The sequence below is a fragment of the Phasianus colchicus genome, chromosome 10 (genome assembly GCF_987193195.1).
Source record: "Phasianus colchicus chromosome 10, bPhaCol1.hap1.1, whole genome shotgun sequence".
NCBI lineage: Eukaryota > Metazoa > Chordata > Aves > Galliformes > Phasianidae > Phasianus > Phasianus colchicus.
Window position 1 is genome coordinate 20677996 of NC_143445.1, and position 14526 is coordinate 20692521.

At 37.5% G+C, this 14526-nt stretch overlaps 1 protein-coding gene across 6 annotated transcripts; it reads right to left on the reverse strand.

Moving 5' to 3' along the window:
* Positions 1-324: 324 nt before the first annotated feature.
* Positions 325-13991, reverse strand: ZBBX (zinc finger B-box domain containing). Of its 6 annotated transcripts, none has more exons than XM_031614587.2 (18): positions 13858-13991; positions 13345-13478; positions 12604-12692; positions 11679-11792; positions 11296-11389; positions 9431-9479; positions 9178-9287; positions 7499-7663; positions 6877-6958; positions 6168-6288; positions 5546-5676; positions 5235-5338; positions 4821-4927; positions 4454-4617; positions 3402-3551; positions 2568-2804; positions 1433-1571; positions 325-540 (listed from the first exon to the last, which is right to left on the reverse strand). In XM_031614587.2, exons 3-18 carry the CDS (start codon positions 12669-12671, stop codon positions 465-467), a joined length of 1911 nt encoding a protein of 636 aa, XP_031470447.2. In that variant the 5' UTR covers positions 12672-12692; positions 13345-13478; positions 13858-13991; the 3' UTR covers positions 325-464. The 6 variants fall into 6 exon arrangements, with proteins under 6 accessions (XP_031470447.2, XP_031470442.2, XP_031470443.2 ...); XM_031614582.2 differs by having other exon boundaries at positions 6877-7051; XM_031614583.2 differs by having other exon boundaries at positions 6877-7051; positions 13334-13478.
* Between the last annotated feature and the right edge of the window lie 535 nt (positions 13992-14526).

The window sequence follows — 14526 nt, forward strand, 5'->3', positions numbered from 1 at the left end:
ACTTGCAAAATCTCACAACACCAGCAGAGAGAAATCCTGCATTTCTGACACCGAGTCCTAACTCTTAATGAGTGCAATTAGGTAGTTTCACTTATTTGGTACCAAAACCAGAGTTAAGTTTAAAGATACCTTCAAAATATCATAAGAACCACAAGGGAGAAAACAAGTGATTGCACCAATCAAAAAAGCTTTAACTACATTTCAGTCATACATCAAAACAAACAAATGAAAAAACCTGAGTATGCAGGGAATCACCCAACAAGTCCTTTCAGTTTTCTTTTATTCTGTTAGTTTTTCACAGTAAGAAAAATAATCCATGTGGAGTCATTTTTAAAAGTTTTTATTTACAAATCTACAAAATAGTCCTTAAGAAATAACATCAACAGCACTCAATAATTACTTCATCTGCTTCTCTGTTTTTATACGAAAAGCAAAGATACAAAATCATTGAATTCTTCACACGTTTACTGTAATGCAAGAACCTGCCGTTTATCCTCCAGAATTTCTTCCTCATCATCTATTTGGTCTTCATCACAGCTCCTTAAAACAAACACACAGTGGTTTTCAGCAGCTCATGTTCCTCTAGCATCTCTATGTAAAGCCTCAGGGACATGTGTTCATACACAGGAATAAAGGCACGTAAATAGCTTTTACTGTATGTTTTGCATACACCAAAACCTACTCTACTCAGTTTTACCCCCTCAGCTTTTATCACGTTTTATTTAGGAGATGTAAATGAATAAGGAGGAGGTAAACAACCTTGTCACTGGTATGCCTTAGTGGAGAAATCCCACAATCCAGGGTGGTTGAGCTAGAAAAGTGAGCTTCATTAATACCACTGTACCAACTGCAAATAGTTTAGGTTTCTACTGCGCTGTAATTTCAGTATTATCAACACAAGAAGTCTAAGTCAGCTATATTCACACAAGATACAGTGCCTCACCATTATTTGCTACCAGACCATAATAAGAAAACAATGGCAGAACAGAACTTTGGGGAATAATCTCTTTTCTAATTTCTTCCTCAGTCTCCAAAGCAACGTGAAAGATACATCACAAATCAGTCAGTTAAACTGAATTGTCTCACTTGCTCACAACTCCTTTTAAAGGAATCTTTCAAACAGAAAGCTCAGATGACTTGTAACATTCATTTTAAATATCAGTGCTAAATATTAACAAAGGTTTTTTTTTATTTATTTTTTAAATCTCAACATTTCTAATCTGAGATCTCAAAAATATATTGCTTTACTCAATCTGAGATGCAATTACTGACTTTAAAAAACAACGAAATACAAAATAGGTCATGCTGACATTAGTAATAAGTATACAAAGTAAAATCAGAAAGTTAAGACTGTTTTACAGTTCTGGGAAGATGTTTGGCATATTAAAATTTTTACAGTACCATAAAAACATACTTGAGGAATTTAGCTTACCCAAGCATATCAGCTCTGCTGTGGTCTTTTAGATCCAGAGTTTTATGGAAATCTGTAACACTTCCATATATCTTCCTTGAGCATCTGTTAGAGGAGGTTACATCTTCAGAAGTTAGGCTGTAAAGTTTTTCTTGAGAATCTGAAATATTTGCAGTCATTTCAGTCACTAATATAACCAAAAAAAACCCCACATTATTTGCACTATCAATTTTAAAGAGTTTCACAGTATCAACAAAAGCATTAAGTGCTAAGTGCTTAACTAATTGTGGCTGGTAAAGGATGTCATTAAAAGCCCTCAAGAAAATTGTGACTTTTTATTATATAGCTCCTGTATCATTAGAAATAATGGAGAGAGTTCAGTTCTGAGATGCTTATACCAGCACAATAAGAAACATAGTAGGTATGTCCTGTATGAGACCTCAGTGTACAGCAGCAAAGGCAGATTGATAATGGTAGAATGCACTTAAAACAGTAATGGATATACCAACAAGTATAATCCAAAGAGATAATCAGCCAGTGCCACAGTCTAGAGTTGTTAGATTACACACACGCAAGCACACTTATTTTTCCAGCTAGTCATACATTTCTGCTACAGGCTTCTACACATGTGAGAAGTATTCCAAGGAAGTGGAATGAAAAGGGAAATAAAGACTGGGACAGTCTTAAAAAGACAAAGCAAAATCGCTCGAGGCAAACTCAAAGTGAGACAATATCATATCTATAGTGCCTTATTACTGGCAGTTCTCATCAGGATAGGTTCATAGAACTTTCTGTCCATCTTTTCCCTTTCATGCTAGCCTTGTATCACAAATCTAGATTCTAACAATAGTGAAGGTGTCCATTTTGAAGGTAAGGATACATACTGAAGCAAAGGATACTTATTTGAAAGCAAATCTTTATCTGATAGTGTACACATATAAATAATTAAGACAGTTGCATGAAACAGTTGCTTCTATTAAATTAAGGGTAGATTAAAGTATGATCAAATAGAAATAAATCACAGTTCAACTAGTCTTGTGTAGTTAATTGGTTTCATATTATTAGATCTAATTGATATTAGGGCAAAAAAATAAGGAAATAGCTACATGCTTTCATTACATTACCTCTAAGAGGCAAAAGCAATATTAACACTTACCTATATAGGTTTGTAATTCTTTTTCCACATAGCGTAAGGCTTCTTGGTCAGCAATATATTCCCAATGATGCTCATCTTGTTTAATTACATCAACACAATTGTCCTTTGATATCTCAGTATTAGCTCTAACTGTATGCATAGGTGAACTCTTTGGTCTCGGATGAGTGTATTTTGCACAGTCTCTGGTCAGTTTATGTTGTAGCACATCTGTTGACTGAGACCTGATAGAATCATTTCCTGAAATCACACAAGATCACAACTTGCAGCAAATTCAAGATTTCATACAGATAATGAAGATTTCATACAGATAAAAATGATTGATGTAATCTGTAATTTAAGTTATGAGTTGATCCAAATGGATTATAATAAATCATTAATTTTAAACAAATAAACATTATGAACAGTTACTACTCAATACAGACAAATCTCCAACTCCGTGCTTTCTAGCTGGAACAAGTCAAACTGACTCAAAGACTGCTTGTGTTCCACTCATCTAAAGCAATCCAAGGCTGTCAGGAACATTTGTAAAAGAAAAAAAGCTGTGTAAGTGTTGGTTATTGATTGTCCTCCTATAAGCAGCTGACACCATCCCTGTCATTTAAATACCTGTCAAAACTCCAAAACTTTTGTGATATTTATGTTTTGGTGGTTGTTTCTTCTGCTTTTACTCCGTATTTGGAACAAAAAACCAAAATCATTTCCCAGTTCAACTACAGCAAATAGAACCATAAAACACATTCTCTGCTTTAAAGGAACAAGATTACAGACATGCTTAGAAATAAATACTAGGCAAAATAACCTATTAAAGCAGGATCTCAAGATTATTATTCTTACCTGAGTATGGTCTGCATGTTACCAGAGGAGAAATTCTAAGAGTCTTGAGACCACTTGAAGATCTACTCATTTGACTTTTTAAGACAGCCTGAACTACAGACTCATCCGCATGTTTGTTTAAGCTCATGTCAGTAACCCATCTCCCATCTCCTGAAATAAAGAATTATTTAAAGGAACATCTTTATTGATTTTGTATTAAAGCACACTGACTGTTACTGTATTTGCTGCATTTAACACAAGGTGATATGAAGAAATCTATTCAGTTTTCTGCACTTACTATAAAAAAAGCATAAGCTGCACCTCATTTGTCAGCTCTCAATCCTCCTCCCCCCTGTTTGAAGACTCAAATAAGCAGTTCCTTGTATTAAGTACAAAGAGAACACACTCTAGGTCCTGAAGTGCTGGAGCAAACCTTTGGTACTTGCAAGGTTAAGAAACAAAAGTATCCTTACAGACCAACATATTTCTTAAAATTAATCAAGTGACCTATTCTGTATGTGCTTAAGACACAGTAAGATCCTTGGAACCATTGATGTGTGTAAGAATTCATCATGACTACACTGAATGCAACAGGCACTGGAACACTTACACCAAAGACCATCTTTCACATAGAAAATATTATAATTTATACTTTTCTTCAGCTTATCAATATAAAAGCATTTTTTCCTACATGAAAAATATCACAGAGTGGTTGAGTTGGGAAGGATCTTTAAAGACCATTTAGTTCCAAGCCTCTTGCAATGGGCAAGAATAAAAAGACATGTGCCACATGTTAAATCTAATACTGAACAGAAACAGATTTGTAAGATCACATTCTGCTTAAGAATGATTTCTTTCCAGTCTACAACTCACATTAGAGCAGCTACTGTTCACATAAAAGCTCACAGAAGTGAGATAACTACCACACAAGTTGTGCTCATGGCACTTACGTAGCTCAACAAATGGTTAATTTAAAAAAAATTACTATTATCAATAGCCAACTACCATGAGAATGATAGAACTGCATATAAAACTTAAGTATATAACAAAAAAAGAGAACTATGAAAATTTACCTTGCAAGATTTCTTTAGAGGAAACAAGATTTCCATCAGGAGAAGGTAAAAAATTTTGAGCATCAGCCACAAAAGTTGAGTGACAGGATGACTTCACTGTGGCTGCAGTCTCTTTTGGCAAGAGGTCTGGTATTGTGTTTTGCTGATCTGCAATTGCTGAAGCACTTGGAAACAGAGAAAAGATTACAAGAGTAAAATAAACCAAAACAGATCACATCCTACCAACTACATTTTGGGATGTCAGAAAAAATTGTGTGTGTTTCATTTGATATCACAGTTCTAATTATTAAGGATAAGTTTTGTCAGTTACTTATGAACATTAATCAAATGAGAAATTACTCCCTCCCTCTTACAAATAATCTCACACCTTCCAAGCTCTTCAGATGGTTCAATATTTCTCTGATTATTCACTCCTGCAGCCTCAGCTTCACACACCAAGAAGTTACATGATTCTTCCAACTCCACGTCATAAGACTAATTAAAAAAAAAAAAAAAGCAATAGAATATAAGTCTAAGGACCACAAACTCAATTGACAAGAAAGCCTGCAAAATTTGTGTAATTCCCATACATTATGGGTCCACAGATACCATAGGAGAAAATTACTATGAAGTGAAAGCTACAATTTCCATATTTTTATGAAGGTGATCAGAAGATCCAATGTATGCATATATTTTAATTATAAATTAATACACTGTTGCTAATTTAAAATCTTAACAGGTCAATACTTCAACCATACAAGATGACTGTGAAGGTTTATGAAGTTCTTCAGCGTATACTTACATCATCAAGAAATTCAATTTTCAGAGAGGACTCCGCACTTTCCATAATGCTCTTGGATTCTTCCTCTTTAAAAACAGATGTCCAGTATCTCCTCACCTCTTCAACTACAAAACACAATTACTCTGTTGCATTTTATTTTTCATGTTCATGATACATTTCTAAAAACACAAACTACTATGTTACTTTCTAAGTTATAGTTACTTTCTTTTTTCAGGTAGAAACCATTAAAGAATGTATATTTCAGATACTTTTTTGCCATGGTTTCTATCTCCCAAATATGTAATATTTAGTTTCAATAACTAATCTACTACCTGTTAAATCATCTGTATGACAAGCATCTCCTTTTCCCTCTCCTTCAGTCACAGCTTTGCATAATGCAGTTGGTTTATGTTCAGGCCTTAAATCTTTAAGGCAACTAGCAGGTATTTCATCAATATAAGTCCTGGGGAAAAAAAAAAAAAAAAGGAATTATAATCAGGCTTTTAAAAAAAGTTAGCTTTTTTTTGTCATAAAAAAAATACTAGTTATTACTGCTAAAAAGCAGCTACTTCTGTTCAATCTCACATGAATGAACAATGCAATAACCTCACGCTGCAGGAACTCAACAAGCATTTGTTACATTTACAGCACTACCTTAAAGGGTACACTTTTTCTGTATAAAATTCCTGAAATAAAATCAGGCTTCCAAATATCATCATTGGTTTTCAAATTCCACAACCAATTGATTGCAAAGAGACTCTCTTCAAATAGCCTGTAGTCATTCTGATATATGAAGCCACCAAGTCTGGCTACAGTGGCTACACTGCACAATTACATACCCAGTAAACAGACATCCTAATTAATCCCCCAGTATCACAAAGTTCCAATGGAATTTTGTTAATGCCAGGAAGCATTTCTAACTTCTTTTGCTAGTACCAGCAATTTCAACAATACCTTTTGTATTTCTTAAGCAAGAGTTTCTCCATGTAGCTCAGGCCGCTCTCCTTGAATTGAATTTGGACATGTTCTTTCATAGCAGAAAGACTGGTCTGTACCTCATGATTTTCCACAGATTCTATTAGAATTATTAAAGAAAACAACACAAATGCAGATATTTACATTTATAAGCTCACTATTTAGGTACATTATTTTTGAATGAATATCAAGCCAGTAGTCTATGCCCAGCCATGCCTTCGCTTAATTCTAAAATTCAGAATGTCAGGATAATCCTGTTAGACAAAAAGATAAAGGGAGCTTTGAGTCATTTGAAGCATAATTTACAACTTGTTTCCATTTACTGGACTCAGCCAGAAGAAATTCATGCTGTCAGAACTTGTGGAAAACACTGGTTTTATATAGGTTTAGATAGGATTGTGCATCTAATGGTTACCTGGCTTCTCTTCTTATTACTAAAAGTAAATTAAAAAATAATCTCAGTAGGGTGCATGAGATCTTAAAACCAGTCATTGCACAATATTCTCAGCAGTGGTGCTAGCCATAAAACTTAATAGGTTGTTGCTAATTTACAGTAGAATGTAGAGGAAAGAATAAACATTTATTGTTCTGGCAGAATACCTATCCTTGCTACTTAAGAAAGCTGCTAACTTATCCAAATGGCTACTAATGTTTTTAAAACGCAGTTCAAACAACAAAGAAATCATACCTGGTAGAACTTCACCACTATGCTGCTCTGGCCTGAGTTCATGATTACCGTTCCTCCATTGAATCAAAGCTTCCTGAAAAATCTTTGCAGATTCTTCCTCATTAAACATACCATTTAGTAACATCCCTGTGTCCTGATTGTCAAGGCCTGCACAGTCTGATTCTGAAGAGAGCTCCTAAATCAGTTCCACAGCATCATTAACACAGCACTTCTGATAATAATCCTCTCTCTGGTTACATACACAACAGCAACATTTTTATTTTCAGCTAAGGGAATGCAGAACCCAGTTTTCTGTGCTGCCCTGGTAATCAAACCCACTCAATTGTTAAGCAATCTTGCCCACAACTAAACTCAAGTGCTCTGTCAAGAGCAAAATAAGGGGTGAAAAAATGGCATAAGCAAAAAAAATAACGTAAATAGTTTTAGTAGGCACAAAGCATTAGTCACAGAGAGCCTACATCCTGTGTATATAGGACACATATTATACCCAGAGACATAAATACAGGTCACTAGACTGTTAAAGCTGATCCCTCACACTCAGCACACTGAGAGAAACCTCAGGTCACTCAGCTGAAGGTGTCACAAACGTTTAAAAGGATTTTGGCTTTGAACTGCACAGTACCTCAACAGTGCCTGCTGATGCTGGTGAGGATGGCAACTTGTTTGAAGTGACCCCATGCTTGCCGTTCACCTTCTTCTCATGATTAATTTTTCTTTCATTCATTGATGAAGTAAATCTGAAGCGATCAACAACTTGCAGTTTTCCAGCACGTGTACTGGCTTCTGTCTGTTTATGGAATAATATGAAACCTTCCATTTCTTATAAATAAACTTCCCACCAAACGGCACAATAGAAGAATCAAGAGAACAAAACACAAAAAGCAGAGAGACGGTGGCAAACACACGCTAACGTTAACAATCAACAGAGTGCGAAGAGTTCACACGAGCGTGTGAACAACAAGCCAATAACCCGCAGTCACAGAGGCTCGCAGAGCAGCAGCCGCTGAGCCGGACCCGCTGCCCCCCCCCCGACCCGCTGTGGAGTCGCAGCGCCCCCTGGCGGTGATTTCGGGAACAACCGGTGTCCCCAGGCGGTCACCGCACCGCTCAGGCGGGGAATGAATGAATTCGTAGCTGAGCGCTAAGAGAAGCAAAACACAGGTAGTTCTGATACCAGGTAATGTTCAGAGGAGATTTGGAGGGTAGATTTCCTGCTTGCCCTTGCTAAAAGACACACACATAAACCAGCTGATCATTCATAGTGATGTGTTCCAGTGTAACTCATCCAGCAAGCCCGAGTTCAGAAAGAAGACAGAATTATCAACGCACCCTGCTTATCTAAGTATTTAAATACCGAAGTATTTGGAGGTACAAAATATGCACAGACTATTGAATGTGCGCTATTTGCCTGCAACCATTCAGCTTGCTTCGATCGCGGCAATGTCAAGTCTTCCACAGCTGGGCCAATGAATGAAAACACAGCCTGGGGAAGCTTGCTGTTAAAGACCTGATAAGAGAGCTATTTATCTCTTCCACTCCTGGAGATCAACACGTAAAGCCTTCTGTTACTGAAGGTGTACTGAGCAGTTATCATTGAGAGCAATCATAGAATTGAAGAGGATGTCATCGTGTAGAACACTACCAACATATTTGCAGAAACAGGTGGAAAACCCTATTACTATAAAAATTCCATTCCAGTTAAGTCAGATCATTTAAAGTTGGTTCAAAATAGTCTTAGATCTTTTTTTTTCCTGTTTGTAAGTTACTGTGTATCTAATAGTTTTAACTTGGCATCTCATGTGGACCATCCCAGTGAAGCAAGCAGCCTCCTAAATGACTTACCATTCCCAGCAGCTGAATAAAGTGTAAAATATGTATAAAAATCTTGTATTTGCCAGAAAAACTAAGGCTGAAAGTTCAACTCAGTTCCTAGACATTACCATTTCCCAGTGGCAAAAGTGTCATTCAAATATATTCCTCCTTCCTCTCCAAGAAGGGAGGCAGAAGGAGCACACTTCTATTGACTACAATACAACAGCACTGCACAGAAAAGCTAGCATAAGACAATAACTATCATTCAGACTTGAATGTGTGTTTTAAGAGTGCACATTTGTATCTCCACATATGGAGTTCACTGAAGAGATCTATGCCAGTTGACTCTTGTCAGGTTCCTTGACAGAACTCCTTCCTGTCAAAGGCCACACACTTCTCTTATATACTATACCATATAATCAAGCCTAGATACTGTTACAAAGCTTTTATATACATATTCTATTGATACCTTTTATACCATATACTTACCAGCCCTGCATTCTTAGTATGTGGACAAGGGGAAACCATCTCCTTTGCTTCAGATTTTTCATGAGCTCCATAATTTGACATTTCATGCTTAAATGGTTCTTTCTCCGGCGCTGGGGAAAAATAACAAAACTGAATAACCTGCTACCATAATCTCTGATTTCTTCTTTACTGCTTAATTGCAGCAACTTTCAAGAACCTGATACGCTGCCAGAAGTTAGTGAGTTCTTAATTAAGTTAATAAAGAAACCATTACCTTGAAGTGGTTCTTTCAGTAGCTGCAACTTCACTTTTCCTGAAGAAACCTACAGGAAAGAGTATTGACATATGTATTTACATACTAATGTATTAAAGTATGAATATTAAAAAGAACCTTAAGATGCTAATGAAAATGAACACACAGATCATAGGTTCATAGAAGAACGCACACAAACCTGTAGAACTTCCATAACCACACTGACTCCAATTGAAAAATCAACCAATGCAGTCTGCTGCACAGACTTAAAATCCACACAGCTATCCTCATATATATCGCCCCTAAAGTTTGTTGAGGGCAGTGGCAGAGAGGTGAGAAATTGATTGTTTTGCTTATGCTTCCCCTTGTTACCTTTCCAGGATCTAGAACGCAATAAACTAATCATTTCCAACATTTTTGTCTTTGATTTTTCCTTCCAAGCTTTTCCACCACCTCCCTGTGCATCTTCACACACATCAGTTTCGCCATTTTGAAAGCTTTGCTTCACACACCTTCACCTCAGCCATCACAGCTGAAATGTGAAGTAGAAATGTGTAGTAACAACTCCAAGCTTCTTATTTCAGTCAAGGAGAAGAAGAAAGAAGCGGGTTAAAGAAAACTCTCACTCTGATCCTCTCTTTTTCACTTTCAGACAAGTGGGCAATTTTATTGAAATTGAGCATCTTGGCAGAAAAGACCTTCACACCAAACTACTGCTGCTTCAGAAGACTGCTAGTAGCAACTTGTGATGGCTTAGTCTGATATCATCACTGCCTGGATTTCTTTTTAGACTTAGTTGAGTCAGTTTTGAATAACAACTCTTTATTAATAACTCTCATTCCAACATATTTTCAGAAAAAAAAAATAAAAATCATAGCTATAACATGATTGTAATGCAATGGAAAACTCAACAATTACATCAGAGCTGCAAGAGCCCAGACTGCACCAAGCAAGGATCCGCTCAGATGTGACAGCAACAGCTGTAGAAATAAGAGGGGAAAAAAAGCTGCTTACCTTCAGAAAGCCACAAGGATCTCCAGAAAGAAACCCTCACTTCCACTGCCAACCCTTAAATGTCTGGGAAGGGGTGCATCCTGACTCCACCCCTACCAATCACTCAGGTACATTGCATGCACCTGAGCTCCCCTAAGTTGGCCCTGCCTTCCCATCAGGTGCTCAATCACTGTTCCAAACCATGATTTAGCATTTCCACTACAATAATACTCAGTCCCATTCAGACCTATTTATGCCTCTACAAACACATCTGGAATTCTCTCTGAAGTGAATTAGTCTAGTTTTGGAAATCTGCTACAGATTTTTTACACAAATTCACAGAATGAGTAAAGAATGTCAGTTCAGTTTATCATAACTGTCATTTTAATAGTATAGGAGCACTATTTGACCAAAGATGTGCCTAATGTTTAACAAAAAGCTTCAAGAATAAAAGCCTAAGTTATTAGAGTGATTATTTCATCAGAGAAGGAAATATTAAGACTACCTTACTGCAGTTTGAAGCGATAATATCACCTGTAAGGTGACTTAGAAATACAGCAACCTTTTACCAGTCTCAGATCAAATTACTCAAGACATAATGCCTTAGACTTAATACATCAGGCTTATGATGACTTCCAGCTATACCAAGTTGGACTCTCACAACAGCAAGCTAGCACTGCTTCTACCAATTTAGTACCAATTGCAATTAAAAAACAACAGATCACTAGGCAGAGCTTGATGTTCCTCTAGTTCAAAAGGAAACACAAATTGTACTCAGAATTATTCAGCTTTTTATTCCTACTGTATTCAAGATTTCCATATTTTGTAGCACAAATCATCTAAATCTTTCATTTTAAATAGCTTTATCTGCAAATATGTCAATAGCTTATTACCTTATTGATTTTTTCTTTGTTTTGGGATAAAAGTCGGGCTTGGATAGCCATTGCTCCTGCTTGTCCAGACTTCCAATGATAAGCACTTGATTTCCTATGAATGAAGGCAAGAAAGAGCTTATCAAACACGTACTAACTCTAACAGAATAGATCACTTTGGGGAGAAAAATAAAATAAATTAAGAAGGAACATAGAAAAGGCAAGGGAAAACTCTCTCTAGGGAGCAGCTGAGAACAGCAGCAACAGGTTCCCCAGAAGAAAAGGTCAAGAGCATGTTTTTTCTTACTGCTATATAATTTTCATCATTTCCATTCATATTGCTGTTGGTACAGACCGTAGTATGCTAATTGCCTTCAGGGTCTGCACCCAGAAATGTCACCTACTTTCTCTCCTCTTTTTCTCTGCTCATGTTGAACTGCAGTTGCCGTAATTTCTTCTCCACCTCTTTGTTTTCCCTTTCCAACTGTAATTTTTCCAGCCGCAATTCTCTGACAGATCTAGAGAAATTAAAGTAGTAAAATATACAATAGGAACTACATAAAATACATTAAGACATCTGAAAGACATTAAAGCAGCAAGGAAAAGAAAAAGAAAGGCAGGTTCTTAGATTCTCAGGTTCTCATTAAATAAGTAAGTAAGTAAGTAAGGTTCTCAGACCCTTCTCTCTCCAGTGAGACTGAAAACTGCTCTGCAAAATGAACTGCAGGTCAAGAACAACTTCCTTACAACCAAGACTACCCTATTATAGAGGGCTTTACTGAAAGAAGCAGCATACTGAAGATCCAGAGACTCCAGTCTCTCCAGTAAACTGCGGGTTTTTACTCTCATAAGATCTGAAAGGCGTCAGATCAGAAGACAACATAAAGATATTTATGGTTTGTTGATGTTGTTTCTTTGTTTTTGTAGTGAAAAAGCTTCTCCAATTTAAGCTTATCTTGCTAATCTAAAAGTAATCCAACTGTGCCTGTGTTCAGAAAGGTTTGTTGCTTAATTATATTGCAATAAACTATCCCAGTGAATGCTTTATCACCATTTGTTCACAAACATATAAATGTTAGTTATACAGAGTCATAAGATGTGAAAGTAATTTAATGTCTAAGAGAGAAGAAAGGCTCAAGAGTAAAAGAATAGGGAAAATACTAGAAGAAAAACACACGTAAGTGAAGTTTGTGAAGGCTGTGTGATCAAACATATTTTAATGATAATTCTTGTTTGCACACAAATAAGCTGTTCCACCTAACAGATCGTGACAACTTAATAAAAATGCTGATACAACATTTCTATCACAGTCAGATAAAATGCACTTACTTTGCTTTTAGTTTCACAGAAGTTCCACTTTTTGAACCCGGGAGTATCACAAAATTATTGTTGTTCATGGTTCCCAGTATTGTCTGTTCCTAAAAAAAAAGAGAGAGAGAGAGAGAGAGAGAAACCTTACGAGATGTTAATTTGATTGAAATTAAAACAGTAAAAAAATTGTTAGTAAGCCAAGAAATACCAATGCATGGAAAGAGAAATGCAGGGTGGAAGTGGTTTATATGAAGCGTCACTAAAAACCTAAAACAACTCTAGATTATATTTAGCTGAAAGAAAAGCTTGTTGTTACATTCACGATACCAAGGAAAAGATTTACTTTCCTGTTTCATTTGGGCAATTCCCTGAAGTTCAAAGAAAGTAGCTTAATAGCCAGTGAAATGCATTTTTTTCTGGAAGGACACCCAAGGAAAGCACAGAGGAGAAAACAGTATCAGTGCCTACAAAGTCAGTTTCAGCTGATTTGTAATAATAAATGTCTTCAGCCCTACCCAAATTGTTTCAGAATGGGAAGGTAACTTGCAGAGCAGTTATTCCCTACTCTCAACATTTCAAGACTGGGTAAAGACTCTTCCAACAGGCAAGTTTATACAGCAAGAAGCCCAAACAGAAGCTTAATATCCATCCCTGCTCTAAAACACTTGCAGTGTAACTAACATAAACTAAGCAGGCTGCTGAAGAAGCACACCAGCAGCCGATTTCAAGCACAGCAGCAAAGACTTACAGATGACAAACCTTTGGTTCTTCAGCTGTTGGTTGACAGATTCCAGCTAAAAGCAGGACCTCGGTGCTGCGGAGAAGCTATTTCAGAAACATCAGATGGATAACTGAGCTCAAGAGCAAAAGTTCAGCTGTCTGTTCACACAAACCTGAAAATAAGCATCAGTGCAATTGAAGTGCATCTCAATGATACCTCAGTTCACGACTTGACACACGTCAGTAATTACTAACAGCTGGTGGAGAAGAATCTAAAAGCAACCTTGCTGAAACGGCTACTACTGGCTGAAATTTCTACCTCATCCATTGAGGACGGATGGATTTGAAGCTTAAGAGCCTCAAAATTGATGAGATTATTGTAGTTCGTGGAGTTTAGTGCAGAATAAATGAAACTACTGCAGCTTGTTTCAAACCACAGGGAGCAGACAGCATCCCTACAAGCTTTCTCATATTAATAAACGCATAGAATCCAAAGGGTGACTACAGCACGTATCACAACCTACACGGAATGCACACCAACACGGATCTTACGCCGGAGCTTGGGCACAAGATGGGAAGGAAGATCCCGCCTCAGCCATCACGACGACTCCCGCTGCGCTCCCACAGCGGCGACGCCACAGCCGTTCCCATGGCAACAGCGACGCGTGACGTCACCAGCAGGCGGCGGGGCGGGGCGGGCTGCGCGGGGAGCGTGGCGGGAGAGTCCATTCGACACTGCGGGGGGGGGGGAGCAACCGTGTGGGGAGAGAGCACTGCTTGCGGCTGGGGGGGGGGGGATTGTGGTTAAAGCAATGGGTGTCACAGAGCATCGCAACATCATCACGGAATCGTAGGGGTTGGAAGGGACCTCCAGTTGCATGTCTACAGAGAGTGACAGAATAATCGTGTTTCAATCAATCATGTCTTTCAGTTTGTTTGCTCCGAGTCTAGACCTTCTAATGTCAGTGGCCAGCCCCTTATTTGTAATGGATGGGGGAAAAACAAACAAACAAACAAACAAACAGTCTTTAGAGATAAGCTGTCATTTTAGGCAAAAGCACTCTGTTTACGATCCAAACCAAGCTTTAATAAGCACAAACCACTATCTGTTAGAAATGCATGTGCTCTGAGATGTGCTTCATTTGGAGAATTCGCATTTGTCCCATGTGCTAGGAGGCACTAAATAAGTCACACAGCTGTATAATCTGCCTGCCAGTAATT

Coding starts and splice junctions, on each gene's coding strand:
- ZBBX (XM_031614582.2), bottom strand. CDS start 12,671: ATGAACAACAATAATTTTGTGATACTCCCGGGTTCAAAAAGTGGAACT. Junction 11,793..12,603: donor TCTGTGAAACTAAAAGCAAA/GTAAGTGCATTT, acceptor TAATTTCTCTAG/ATCTGTCAGAGAATTGCGGC. Junction 9,288..9,430: donor ACTGAAAGAACCACTTCAAG/GTAATGGTTTCT, acceptor ATTTTTCCCCAG/CGCCGGAGAAAGAACCATTT.